Source organism: Gadus morhua, chromosome 16 (genome assembly GCF_902167405.1).
Source record: "Gadus morhua chromosome 16, gadMor3.0, whole genome shotgun sequence".
NCBI lineage: Eukaryota > Metazoa > Chordata > Actinopteri > Gadiformes > Gadidae > Gadus > Gadus morhua.
In genome coordinates, this window is record NC_044063.1 from 481,398 (window position 1) to 496,987 (window position 15,590).

Sequence of the window (15,590 nt, forward strand, 5' to 3'; positions counted from 1 at the left end):
TCTGGAGGAGAGACCAGCTCATAGCTCCAGGATAGGGTATGAAGGAGAGACCAGCACCCCATAGCTCCAGGATAAGGTCTGGAGGAGAGACCATCTCATAGCTCCAGGATAGGGTATGGAGGAGAGACCAGCTCATAGCTCTAGGATAGGGTATGGAGGAGAGACCAGCACCCCATACCTCCAGGATAGGGTTTGGAGGAGAGACCAGCACCCCATAGCTCCAGGATAGGGTATGAAGGAGAGACCAGCTCATAGCTCCAGGATAGGGTATGAAGGAGAGACCAGCTCATATCTTTACGATAGGGTATGGAGGAGAGACCAGCTCATAGCTCCAGGATAAGGTCTGGAGGAGAGACCAGCTCATAGCTCTAGGATAGGGTATGGAGGAGAGACCAGCTCATAGCTCCAGGATAGGGTATGAAGGAGAGACCAGCTCATAGCTCCAGGATAAGGTCTGGAGGAGAGACCAGCTCATAGCTCCAGGATAGGGTCTGGAGGAGAGACCAGCACCCCATAGCTCCAGGATAGGGGGGGGGGGGGGGGGGGGGGGGGGGGGGGGGGGGGGGGTGGGAGATACCATCCCAGTATAGCAGTCATGGGTAGGCTATGTTTTATTCTCCTTTCCTGTTAAAGGGTTCAAACTAGGATCTCCCTGTCCTCCGCTGTGAGCTGCCTGCTCAAGGCAGAGGACAGGGTTAGGGTTAGGGGACAAGGTTAGGGTTAGGGGACAGGGTTCGGAGACAGGGTTAGGCTTCGGGGACAGGGTTAGGGGATAGGGTTAGGGGACAGGGTTAGGGTTAGGGGACAGAGTTAGGGGACAGGTTTAGGGGACAGGGTTAGGGGACAGGGTTAGGGGACGGGGACAGGGTTCGGGGACAGGGTTAGGGGACAGGGTTAGGGGACAGGTTTAGGGGACAGGGTTAGGGGACAGAGTTAGGGGACAGAGTTAGGGGACAGAGTTAGGGGACAGGTTTAGGGGACAGGGTTAGGGGACAGGGTTAGGGGACAGGGTTCGGGGACAGGGTTAGGGTTCGGGGACAGGGTTAGGGTTCGGGGACAGTGTTAGGGGACAGGGTTAGGGGACAAGGTTAGGGTTAGGGGACAGGGTTAGGGGACAGGGTTAAGGTTAAGGTTAGGGGACAGGGTTAGTGTTAGGGGACAGGGTTAGGGTTAGGGGACAGGGTTAGGGTTAGGGGACAGGGTTAGGGTTAGGGGACATGGTTAGGGAACAGGGTTAGGGGACAGGGTTAGGGTTCGGGGACAGGGTTAGGGGTTAGGGGACAGGGTTAGGGGACAGGGTTAGGGTTCGGGGACAGGGTTAGGGGACAAGGTTAGGGGACAGGGTTAGGGGACAGGGTTAGGGGACAGGGTTAGGGGACAGGGTTAGGGTTAGGGGACAGGGGACAGGGTTAGGGGACAGGGTTAGGGTTAGGGGACAGGGTTAGGGGACAGGGGACAGGGTTAGGGGACAAGGTTAGGGTTAGGGGACAGGGTTAGGCATGACCTCTGCTGTGAGCTGCCTGCTCAAGGCAGAGGACACGTAGATGTGAGCCGCTGCCAAACAGCAGCGTGGTCTGGCTGGGTGAAGCATGTGTGGGCCGGGATCCAGAGCATGGTTTAAGGTCGGGTGGTTAGAGACAATGCATGCTATGAAGGAGATATGGGGTGTGTCCCTTGGAGACTTTTAAACGGGTGAGTTCAGACCGGTTCAGCACCTTCCAGCAAATGATCTTCATAATGAAATCGATCGCATCAATTGATAAATTAAGCACCTGTGGATGGTTTGGGATACACAGTTAACTTGCACATCATGTCGTTTCCTAAGATTTGGACATTAAGCACGTAACTTTAATTATTAGCAATAATAACAATATCCATTCTTATTACACGGGTCTTTTCAACGTTCCGTTCACTTGCATGGGCACTTCACAACTTCCGGCGGTCAATTATTTTTGGATAATTGACCGTTGCCAATGGATAACGACCGCTGTCAAGGTAAACAAAAGGACTTTTTGCCTTTGGTATCACTTGGGCGGACTATTTCTCTGCTGATCAACACTATGAATGCTGGTAACAAATACATTGTACATAATTGTTTTCGTTTTGGGAAGTAGCCGTGTAATAAGCGGGATAATGTATAGAACTTCGCCGGTCATTATCGATGGCGAAGCAAGACACCTCCGCTGCCCTGTCGGGGCTTATTTTCTCGATAATGACCGGCGTTCTATACATTATCTCTTACATAGTATATTATTATTCTGATTAGCAGAAGAAAATATTCATCAGGAATCCTACGTAAAACGTACCCTATTGTATTCGTTTATATCAATTCTCTTTTTCTGACTTTTTGGGTTGTAGAAGGCTTGTATGACTCTTAAAATTAGTCAGGGAATCAAAAGATGGGCCACAATAACATATAGGTAGCGCTATAAAAAGGCCTGCAAGTTCAGCGTTTAAACATACTGCCATTACATCTAGGAAAGTGCAATATGCATGAAAATGATTATACATTGCACCATTCGCCCTGATGAACAACTTTTAAAACGCAGCGCATATGTTCAGACCATTTGGATTCAGTGCAGTGACCGCAACTTGACCTAAGGCAAACACTAAAACAGATTTTGTGCCAGAGTTTTTAAAAGTCAGAAAACTCGACACACATGTATCAGGTGACTGGGACTATGTGGTGTAAAATTCATAGCAATAAGGCTAATGTCGGTCTACAAAGTACATACATATGTAATCAGCTCTCAGCTCTCACGTTTAAACAGTCATACAAGTCTTCCATACCTCCACGTACGGAAGACTTCTATTTCTCAAAATATTTTCTAATCTGCCCTTAGCAGTCTACATGTCCACGTAGTGTTGTGGTATTACGTCAGTCTCAAGACCATCGGTGCGCTGGTTCTAGTCCATAATCGTCAGGACCCTGGCATAGTTGCTTGCAACTATATTTATAATGTTTATTCTTAAATTACATTTTTAGGGTTAGTGGATTAAAAAAAAAGTGACGTTTAGAAAGAAAAGACAAAAGGATAAGCGCGTGTCTGGGCAGGACCGGCGGAGCTCTGAGGGCCATGTGATAAGTACACTGGCACTCCAAGTGGCTCCCCTCAGACAAGAGATAGCATGACAACTGGATGGACTATATTTACATCAGGAAGGACTCAGACTGGGCTAGAGCATCCTAGTGCTGATAAGAGCGCTGCAGGACATACCTTCCTGTATGTTGAGGGAGGAAAACCAGGAACAAAAGTATGCTATAAAAAGTAGTAAATGTAAACTGTAGGCCTACTGTTCTAGATCATTATTACGTACGTAACGTTGGTTTTGGTTTTCATGAACTAATTTGATCGTAATAAAAGCCTTAGAGATCAATGTAGGGTACATGATGTGTCACCAAACGTCATTGTAGAGACGGAACAATCAAAGTCTTCAGCGATGGCCCCAACGCTGATTGGTTTAAGTTTGTGACTGATCATGATTGGACAGATGGCCACCCCCCTGACAGCCATCAGCTGACACAAGAGCCAGCCCCTTAACACAACCATGGGTTAGGATTAGGGCTAGGGTTAACCCTTACCCTAACCCAACCCTCTCCATCACTCATTTGATTTCACTTGAACTGTTGCTGTTCATGCTGCCATTACCACTGCCCATGATGACGGTGTGGCATTACAATGCGGTAGAGGGCTTTCAGCATCCCCAACACACTACATAGCACTGTCTTAACCCCAGTTCCCACACAGAAATTAAGTTAAAATGGGATTATTAGAAATAACGTTTACTCAACTACAGAAACTCCTGCCCTCAAATGCTTTGAACGTTTTTCCATGGCTATATTTCAACATAAATCCCATACCCTTTGTGAAGTAGCCCAACATGGCCTTTGTAAACCATCTCTTATTGGTGGGTCTCATGTCCTTATCATTAAAACAACACACACACACACACACACACACACACACACACACACACACACACACACACACACACACACACACACACACACACACACACACACACACACACACACACACACACACACACACACACACACACACACACACACACACGCTGCTGAATAAGAATGGACTGAGAGCCGGATGTATTGATTAGAGTCCAAGAGAGATGTTTAGGTTTAGGCCTGTTGCTGTGCGGCAGGTTATACAACCCCCTCGGTGTACAGGGTTAAACACAAAATCCAGTGCTAGTAAGAGCTCAATGCCCATTCAACATGTGGAATAAGAGGTGGGCCTACACATAGTACGGACTAGTTATGATTACACTGTGAGCTCTCAGCCATAGAACTCAATCAGCACATCATTTGCAGCAGCAAGAGCCGCTCCTGGTTCTTAGTAAGTAAAGGACACCTTTTTAAAAGGCTTTAGTGATTGGCCAACATTCACAGGTAGCAGGACAACAAAAGATGACCTGGCAGCACAAGTTTGTAGTATGATGCAATGATGCTGCAAGCACATGCTTCACTTGAATGCGTCCACACACACACCACAGCTGTGTGGAGAGTATATGAGAAGGACAACAACATTCAACTACAAAACCACGAGTACACAACAACAATTCCACAAGTACACAACTACAATACCACAAATACACAACTACAATACCACGAGTACACAACTACAATACCACGAGTACACAACTACAATACCACGAGTATACAACTACAATACCACGAGTATACAACTACAATACCACGAGTACACAACTACTATACCACGAGTACACAACTACAATACCACGAGTACACAACTACAATACCACAAGTACACAACAACAATTCCACAAGTACACAACTACAATACCACAAATACACAACTACAATACCACGAGTACACAACTACAATACCACAAGTACACAACTACAATACCACGAGTACACAACTACAATACCACGAGTATACAACTACAATACCACGAGTACACAACTACAATACCACAAGTACACAACTACAATACCACGAGTACACAACTACAATACCACGAGTACACAACTACAATACCACGAGTATACAACTACAATACCACAAGTACACAACTACAATACCACGAGTACACAACTACAATACCACGAGTATACAACTACAATACCACGAGTACACAACTACTATACCACGAGTACACAACTACAATACCACGAGTATACAACTACAATACCACGAGTACACAACTACTATACCACGAGTACACAACTACAATACCACGAGTACACAACTACAATACCACAAGTACACAACTACAATACCACGAGTACACAACTACAATACCACGAGTACACAACTACAATACCACAAGTACACAACTACAATACCACAAGTACACAACTACAATTCCACAAGTACACAACTACAATACCACGAGTACACAACTACAATACCACGAGTACACAACTACAATTCCACGAATACACAACTACAATCCCACGAGTACACAACTACAATCCCACGAGTACACAACTACAATACCACAAATACCCAACTACAATACCACAAATACCAAACTACAATTCCACAAATACCCAACTACGATACCACGAGTACACAACTACAATACCACAAGCACACAACTAAAATACCACGAGTACACAACAACACCACGAGTACACATCTACAACACCACTAATACACAACCACAAGTACACAACTACAACACCACAAATACACAACTACAACATCACGAGTACAGAACTACAATACCATGAGTACAGAACTACAATACCACGAGTACACAACTTCAACTCCGCGATTACACAACTACAATACCATGAATACACAAACACAATACCACAAATACATTATTACAAAAACACGAGTACACAACTACATGACCATACCGGTCTGGCATTGGAGTGGACGACGCCATCATCAACCTCCTCAAAAGATCCCCCTCCCACCTGGAAGCTAACCCTAACCCTCACCCTGTGAGGATCATGTTCTATGATCTCTGTTGAGGGACAAGCTGGAACATGCTGGAGTGGATCCTCACCTCGCTGCCTGGGTCCTGGATTAACTCACAAACCGTCCAGAGTATGTGAGGAGGAAGGACTTCCAGTCCAACAAGGTGGTCTGCAGCACAGGGGCCCCGCAGGGAACCGTCCTGGCTCCCTTCATTTTCACCCTCCACACTGCAGACTTCAGGTACAACCTCTCACACTGCTACCTCCAGAAGTTCCCTGACGACTCTGCGGCCTACGGTCTGATCAGAGACGGCGACGACACAGAGAACGGGGGACTAAACTGGGACTTTGTGGACTGGTGCCAGCGGACCCACCTCCAGAAAAACGTGGCGAAGACTAAGGAGCTGGTGGTGGACTTCGGCAGGCGTAAACCCCCACCCACACGATGAACGTCCAGGAAGTCGACATTGAGTCCGTGGTACATGGGAGTACACATTAACAATAAAATGGACTGTAGCGGGATGGTCAATGCCCTCTACGGGGGCCAGAGCAGACTCTTTCTGCTGAAGAAACACAGTTCCTTTGGTGGGCAGGTGGCGCTCCTGAGAACCTTTAATTATCGGTGGTGGCATCAGCCATCTTTTGTTCTGGAGCAGCAGCATCACGGCTGCTGACAGGAAGAGACTAAACACACTCATTAAGAGAGCCAGCTGTCCTGGGGTGCTTGTTCGACCCAGTGGAGGTTGTTGGTGACAGGAGGATGATGGCAAAGCCATCATCCTCCTGTCATCCATGTTGGAGAACACGTCCCGCCTCCTTCACGAGTCCCATCACTGAGCAGCACTTTCAGTGATAGGCTGAGACACCCGCGGTTTGTGATGGAGAGGTACCGCAGGACGTTCCTACAATCTGCACTGCACTGCACGCACGCACGCACGCACGCACGCACGCACGCGCACACGCGCGCACACACACACACACACACACACACACACACACACACACACACACACACACACACACACACACACACACACACACACACACACACACGTCATGAATCCAGTGTTCAACTAAATGATTCATTAGGATGATCTTTTGGGAGGCAACATTGTCTGTCATCAAAGAATTCATACAGGCTATATTTCACATTTGCGCTACAATGTTATGTGCATTCTGTGACATAAAGGCAAGAACACCGAAAGCTGACAGTCTACATCTTTAATATGCAATAGCTTTCTGCAACAATTAACCCCATCTGAGTTGAGATTCTTCACATGGAGAATACAGTGACTTTGTAGAAGCCTACAGACTGTATAGTGGTCACTAGGGCAGCTTGATTATGGAAAATCATAGTCACGATTATATTGGTCAATATTGATGTCACGTTTATTATCAAATGATTATTTTTGAGATTGAAAAAATGATGTAGTTAATCAGCATGTCCCTACCAAAAAAAACGTTTGCAACAGAACTTTGAAATTACGCCTGAAAAAAATACACAAAATTGTCAAAAAGAAAATGTTCAAATCTAAAAAAATGTACAGATCCAGCTGTTCTTATCTTTTTTTAGTTTCAATTAAACATAAAAAATTAAATAAAAGGAAATTCGATTATATTAGTTTTGTGGTCGTTTGTCGCTAAAATCCAAATCGCGATAAAATGTGGATTTTACGCCCAGCCCTAGTGGTCCATTCCTATTTTCTAAGTACAATGTCATCCATTCTAAAACAATCCCGATAGACTCATGGTTAACACCTTCATGTATTGACTACCTGGGGTGAGGATGGAGACATTTGATAGCAGCTTCTCCTACAATGATGAAGGACAAATGGAGACGACAAGGGATCCAAGATAAGACAGAGGAAGAGCTAGGCTACAAACTGGAATGGCCGTTAGTCCTGGAGAATGACATTTAAGACTAGCGCCTGCAGCACCTGATACCGGCTCAGGGGATACTGGCCCCGTTGTGGTTGGGGTAAACCATGACGAGGCCGGGGGGCCAACCCCCAGATACATTTCATTTCCTGGCTTGTGGTCTCCGCCTCCGAACAAGCAGAGACATACCCAGACAGACGTGTGCGTGGAAGGCCTTAAGCCAGGGTAAAACAGACCCAGGTGAATATCGGATACCTGACATTTGTTCTTTGGAAATTCCAGACCGATTCGATGCAGTTTTCAATAGCAAATCTCTCGTTAACCTGACGGGAAAAAAGTCTGCCGGGTTTATCCACTCACTATGGGAAAGGTCAACGCAGGAAGGAACGATGACAGACCTGCCTCACAACTCCATTATGAGCATTCATCATGACACCAGAACTTTCAGGGGATTTAAGCGGATGTCCATATCCGTCACTTACAAACATTGATGGTGCCTATTTATTCAATCATCACTTTACGGCCTACATGGAAGTAAACAATAAACGGCCACATTGGCTTGTTAGTTACTTCCACTTTAACTAGTGCTTTAGTAAAGATGCTCTAGGGTTAACCCCTCACCACTCATTAGATCTGGTTAGGGTTAGTTGATCCTCCTTGACAACAGCTGTAGTATTTCACTTCTTGACTGTGATGAAAGCTAGATTTCGTGGAACTTCAAGTCCCATGGTTCCCATGCGTCTGGTTTAGTGTTACAACACAAATGCTTTGTCATTCTAAGCAGTCATTCAGGAGCCTTCGGCAATCTCTGACAGAGACCAGGGGTAGATTCACAAGGATAATTCGAGGTCCCAAGACGGTTCTACAACAGATCACGACTAAGGGACCATAGCTTCATGGCAGCGGAGGGTTAAAGGTCATACAGACTTGACGTTAAAACTAGTGGTCCAACAAACTGGCCTGATCTCTCTCTCTCTCTCTCACCCACTCACTCACTCACTCACTCACACACTCACACACACACACACACACACACACACACGAGAAGTCCCCTGCAAGACGCGTCCTGCTAGACTCAAACGTTTCCTAAGGCATTAAATGGTTATAGTTAAGGCTTTAACTATAACCATGAAACATCATGTGATTAAATGGTTACAGTTAAGGCTTTAACTATAACCATGAAACATCATGTGATTAAATGGTTATAGTTAAGGCTTTAACTATAACCATGAAACATCATGTGATTAAATGGTTATAGTTAAGGCTTTCATGGAACATGATCATGTGATTAAATGGTTATAGTTAAGCCTTGCATGGAACATGAAACATCATGTGATTAAATGGTTATAGTTAAGCCTTGCATGGAACATGAAACATCATGTGATTAAATGGTTATAGTTAAGGCTTTCATGGAACATCATGTGATTAAATGGTTATAGTTAAGGCTTTCATGGAACATGATCATGTGATTAAGTTGTTATAGTTAAGGCTTTCATGGAACATGATCATGCGATTAAGTTGTTATAGTTAAGGCTTTCATGGAACATGAAACATCATGTGATTAAATGGTTATAGGTAAGGCTTTCATGGAACATGAAACATCATGTGATTGAATGGTTATAGTTAAGGCTTTCATGGAACATGATCATGTGATTAAGTTGTTATAGTTAAGGCTTTCATGGAACATGAAACATCATGTGATTTCTGCAGCAGACACTCACGGCCTTTCCCTTTTTATCCCGATACTATCAGTTGGACTTTTGGAACTTCAATAGCACTAGAGATAAATCATGTAGAACAAGAACATATTATCTGGATACCTTTGCTTTGTGCCTGGCACTTACTGTACACACATATTGTATGTTGTACGTCCTGGCACTTACTGTACACACATATTGTATGTTGTACGTCCTGGCACTTACTGTACACACATATTGTATGTTGTACGTCCAGGCACTTACTGTACACACATATTGTATGTTGTACGTCCTGGCGCTTACTGTACACAAATATTGTGTACCTGTGGTACCACTGTACCAACAGCGATATATTGTCGTTTCTCCTTTTGACTAATGGACTAATTGTAAGTTTCTTTGGAGAAAGCGTCTGCTAAATGCCCTGAATGTAGATGGATTCCTCCCTGCTGGTGAGCAGCAGTCTGCACGTTACGGACCAGCTTTGAGTGTACCTGAACCTCGCTGCTCGTGTCTCTGTGTCCTGCACCTCCTCCCCCTGCCGGGCGGCCCTACCTCAATGACCCTTGGCTTCAAGTGGCCCACATTTGTATTTTGATAGACTGAGCAACAACTCAATTCAGAGACAAGCATGACCAGCAGAACGCTGAACACACAAGTTTTACCAGGAAGTAGGCTGAGTCAACACAACACACAACAACAGAACTGTAGAAAGAAAAAACCAACCGACTTGAGAGACACTTCAGCCCTTACGATGATCACAAAAACAAACAGAGGCTACTCGTAAATGACACGTGTTCTGACAATGGACACTGTGCACAACTCCCTAGCCTGAGCAGTTGTAGCCTGTCTGGACGTTTGCTAAAGAAGGACCCTGGATCAATAGTGCTACGCTCACAACACATCCTGCAGTGCTTCCTACAGCGACGTTCTCTCTGAACAAACAAAACCTTTACCAAAGAAGGCACACCTCAAGGAGTGGTAGACAGTGAGGCCCAGTGCTGCTCCGTCTGTAGACGTATTGCATGCATTCCGTTTTCTTAGCCAGGCGAGAACGTGGCCTTGGGATCTTGCAGTTGGGGTTCAGGTTAGGCTTCCAGGCTGCTCCAAGAACCCTCACTAGCCTTGAGAGGCACATGGGAACCGATGTATGCACTCACAGAATTATCCAACGCTTTGGATAAAAGTGTATCAAATAGCATGATATTATTATTATGAAAATACTCAAATGATTGCATGGCTCCAGTAACAGGGCTCTGTTGTTGGGCTTCCATCTCATCATTTGAGGGCATGTTCCAATCCAATGTATGGAGAGACTCCTGGGCACCACCACACTGCCTGTGATGAACTCAACCATCGTAACATTACCAAACTTCAACACAGTGTCCACGTCGACGCACAAGGACTCACCATGTCTCCAGGGGTCCTTGGGCTCCACAGCTCCAGAAACAATATCCTCATCTGAGGGGAAGGTCACCTTCTTGGTATCTGCGTTGTGGTGGTCCCCCCCATCCTCCAGGCTGGGGGGCAACAGGGCCTGGTCGGGGGCCGCAGCAGCTTCTGTCCTTTCCTGGCTTCGTTCGGAGGGGCTCTCTGCCTCCTTGTTGGTGTATCTGCAGGCGGCCGCCGACGACTCCACGGTCACCGACGGCTCCGGGCTCTCTAAGTCGCCCTCCAGGACCCCGCTCTCATCCAGGCTCAAGTCCACCCCGATGTCCATGTCCCCGCCGCCGTCCCCCATGGCGAACTTGGCACTCTCCGTGTTGCTCTGCTCGATGACTTCCACCCTGATGTCCCCGTGGGTCTCCTCCAGACCCGAACGGTCCTTAGGGTGTCCAGCTGTGGGGCCGTCTGGGGCACCACTGCTGTTCATATTCCCGTTCAACTCGTCGAGTAGCCGAGTCCCCGGGCCCGGGTGGTTGTCCTCCTCCACCCCCCTCAGGGGGTCAGTCCGCGGGGGGAGCAAGTACGTCTCACAGGGCTGTGGGGGGACATTGTTCTGTTTGCCTGTGTCCCCGTCCATCATCAGTTCAGTGATCCGGGACAGGACGCCCTCTGTGTGGCTGCTGTTGTGCTCATGGTTCACGCTGCTCTGTGTTTTAACATTGCACAGATCTAAAGGCTGCTCCTCGATGTTCATGTTCTCATCTCCAGTTAATGCAGTCTTCAGTTTTGGCAGAGAGGCTGGGTACTAGATCTAGAACTACTAGTACCAATCAATCAGGCAGTGGACATTATTTGGTTCTACAATTTGACCCTGATGAAAAAAGATAAATGTTAGATGAATTAGTATAAACAATGGTTGCAATTTACAGTTACTGACATGCAAAAGTACTATCATTCATATTTACTGCTCAAATTATGAAGCTGACTTTGTATGCATAATGATTAAAATAAACTGATGTATAACAGAAGGACATGGTCGATTCATGTACTCATTCCCCAGGGTGTTTCAGTTCCTTGTACATTATGTAACTTTTACCTCTCTGACCCCCACCTTGATATCCACACACGGATTTTGTTTTGTTTGACCAATAAACCAAAGTAGACATACCCCTGTGATAACGCAGGAACAGCCGTCAGGCCATCAGCAAACTGCATGCAGCGTTTGAAAGATCAGGACGTCCAGTTCAGTCAGGGCGCCTCCATTAGGCCAGTACAGTGAGCCAGTACAGTGAGCCAGTACAGTGAGCCAGTACAGTGAGCCAGTACAGTGAGCCAGTACAGTGAGCCAGTCCAGACCAGTGGATTTGCATGAACTTGGCTGCGCTACCTAGCTTCAACTTAATGCCCGATGACATGTAGGCCGAGATGAGGCTTCATTGTCCACTTTTTCGTGGGACCCAAAGGCTTGACCTCTGACAAACTATATGGTGTTCTGTCGGTAAAACGGTCCCGTCACCTGCGGCGGGTCCCGGTGTGTTGGAGACCGGGTCTTGCGGTGCTGGAAAGCGGGTCTCGGAGGTCTGGAGAGTTGGTCTAGCTGCCCTGAAGTGCGGGTCTCGGTGGGCTGGGGACCGGGTCTCTGTGGGCTGGGGAACGAGTCTCGGTGGGCTTGGGATCGCGTCTCGGTTGGCTGGTGACCGGGTCTCGGTGCCCTGGACAGCGGCTCACCAGAAGCCTGGACTCAAGGAGAAAAACAGCGAGCAGGGAACACGTCTCGGTGGCTAACGTCAGCGCTAGCGGTTTGTTTCCCAGAGACAGCTACGTCCACCGAATGAACCGATGCTATTCGATATTTTTGGGGGGAATTAAATTAATATCCCGGCGCAAGTGGAAACCCCCCGTACGGGGTTTGAAGGAGACGCTACGTGTATAAAGCGTTAGCTTCTGCTAGCTAGCTGGAGACCCGACGACTGTTTGTTGTCCACACGTCACTACGTCACGGGCGCGTCACGGCGGTGCGCGTTCAAGAGACCCGCGTTACAAAACAACAGATGGTTTGTTACAAAACAAATCACGAAGGAAAAGTGTCTATTTCCTTCATCGTTTTATTTCCAAAAGTCGTTAGGAACCCTGAGTTATATCCAAACATTATTTTAATCCGAGGAAAACCGTTGATGATCGTGTTAAAAGCCACAGCACCTTTTTGTTAATCTTCGTTTATACACGTGTGCCTCTGTGCACCTGTCCCATGTTGGGATATATGGCTATATGGTTATTTATGGCTGCTTTTAGGTTTGGACCTCATTTACGCGGAAAAACAAATGATAACATGAATGAATTAAACCACGTGTAGCACTTTGTTATCGGTTTGTTTTGAGAATAACAGCATGAGTCACATTTAGGGGCAGGAAATTATTCAGTAGAAGTTACTCTACTGTAGCCCATTTGTACAACCATACATTAGTATTTGATGTTCGATGGTCTGACGTTTACGGGTGCAAACCCAAACAGCAGATGGCAGCACTGTACTGGATGAATGAAAGACATTTTGAGTGGCGGTCCAGAATCACTAAATGGCGTGGTATGGCTCAAGCAGCAGTAGGGGGACTGACCAATGAAACCTGGTTGGGAAGGTAGCCAGCCAATGATACATCCTGGTAACGCTGCTGCCTGGTAGAAGCAAGACGAAAGGAAACATAGAGGACCCGAGAGAAACTGTTTATTTAGAATCTCAGATCAGTCAAAGTCAAATTTATAAAAAATAAAAAAATAAATAGAAATAAAGAAATACATATATAATTATTCAAGTAACAACAGAATAAAACCAAACAAAAATAAGATTAATTGAAGGCAATAGAGTTACAGAGAGATTTTTTAAAATAAGTTACAGTAGGGCCAGATTTCAATTCTGTTGGTAGTTGGTTCCAACATTGGACAGCATAATGGCAAACCACCGTCCTTTTAAATCACCCAATGCCTTACTTTACATTTGATAGGTTTGTTTTGGTGGCTGTATCTAATTCAGAATGAACTCCTGTAAGCAATGCGTCTGTCAAACAAACAGACGCATTGGCTCAAAGCTTACAGTGGGGCCAGATGGGTGTAGTTGTGTGTGTGTGTGTGTGTGTGTGTGTGTGTGTGTGTGTGTGTGTGTGTGTGTGTGTGTGTGTGTGTGTGTGTGTGTGTGTGTGTGTGTGTGTGTGTGTGGTTTTGTGGACATGAGCTTATACGAGCAAGCTTAAGTTAGTGTGTGCTCTTTCCTGGACAGCAGATGGTATCTTTACTTGGATGTGTGGTCAGACAGACTAATTTCACTTGCTACAACACCAGTTTTTTACAAACACACACAAAGTATGCACAAAAATATGTTCCAACACATACACGCACAATTGAAGTGTGCACACATGGTAAAATAGCACTGCTTTTCTCAATCGTCCCAAACTACAATAAAAGAGAGAAACACTGTCAACATCTCGATTTCCATTCAAAGATATCAACTTTCACAAAGGGTGTAACTGTGCGTTCTTCGGCCATAAGTAGAGAGCCAGACAACCACAAAGACAGTGCTACACTTTGCCAGCTGAATGGAGGAGAATGTGTCTGGTCCTGATGTAAATGGAAGCTAATGTAGAGATAATTGCTGTGGGTTAGCCCAGCTGTGGAAGGATTCAGATGCTGAGTGGAGCTTCACTCTGATTGTGGAGGCGCTTCACTCTTCTTCACTCTGTCAAGAGGAGCTTCACTCTGTGTAGAGGAGCTTCACTCTGCTTCACTCTGTGTAGAGGAGCTTCACTCTGTCAAGAGGAGCTTCACTCTGCATCAATCTGTGTAGAGGAGCTTCACTCTGTGTAGAGGAGCTTCACTCTGCTTCACTCTGTCAAGAGGAGCTTCACTCTGCTTCACTCTGTCAAGAGGATCTTCACTCTGCTTCACTCTGTGTAAAGGAGCTTCACTCTGCTTCACTCTGTGTAGAGGAGCTTCACTCTGTGTAGAGGAGCTTCACTCTGTCAAGAGGAGCTTCACTCTGCTTAACTCTGTGTAGAGGAGCTTCACTCTGTCAAGAGGAGCTTCACTCTGTCAAGAGGAGCTTCACTCTGCTTCACTCTGTCAAGAGGAGCTTCACTCTGCTTCACTCTGTGTAGAGGAGCTTCACTCTGCTTCACTCTGTGTAGAGGAGCTTCACTATGTGTAGAGGAGCTTCACTCTGTGTAGAGGAGCTTCACTCTGCTTCACTCTGTGTAGAGGAGCTTCACTCTGCTTCACTCTGTGTAGAGGGTCTTCACTCTGCTTCACTCTGTCAAGAGGAGCTTCACTCTGCATCACTCTGTGTAGAGGAGCTTCACTCTGTCAAGAGGAGCTTCACTCTGCTTCACTCTGTGTAGAGGAGCTTCACTCTGCTTCACTTTGTGTAAAGGAGATTCACTCTGCTTCACTCTGTGTAGAGGAGCTTCACTCTGTGTAAAGGAGCTTCACTCTCCTTCACTCTGCTTCACTCTTGAGTCGTCCCAGGTTCTAAAAGTAACTGCACGCATGTTATTCATCAGTAACTTATTTGTGTGAAGGACATTATATAGCACACACACACACACACACACACACACACACACACACACACACACACACACACACACACACACACACACACACACACACACACACACTCTTAATATAACCTTGTTTTTAATATTAAATTCATATATTTAATCGTGTTTGGT

At 46.0% G+C, this 15,590-nt stretch overlaps 1 protein-coding gene across 1 annotated transcript in view; it reads right to left on the reverse strand.

Annotated features, from left to right (window-relative positions):
- ppp1r37 (protein phosphatase 1, regulatory subunit 37) overlaps positions 1–12,883 on the reverse strand; it is a 46,903-nt gene extending 34,020 nt beyond the window's left edge. The window contains exons 1-2 of the mRNA XM_030380789.1: positions 12,044–12,883; positions 10,900–11,746 (exon numbers count right to left, since the gene is read on the reverse strand). Coding sequence (XP_030236649.1) covers positions 10,900–11,629 — 730 coding nt within the window. The 5' untranslated portion in view covers positions 11,630–11,746; positions 12,044–12,883. The remainder of the gene's footprint in view (positions 1–10,899; positions 11,747–12,043) is intronic.
- Positions 12,884–15,590: the final 2,707 nt, after the last annotated feature.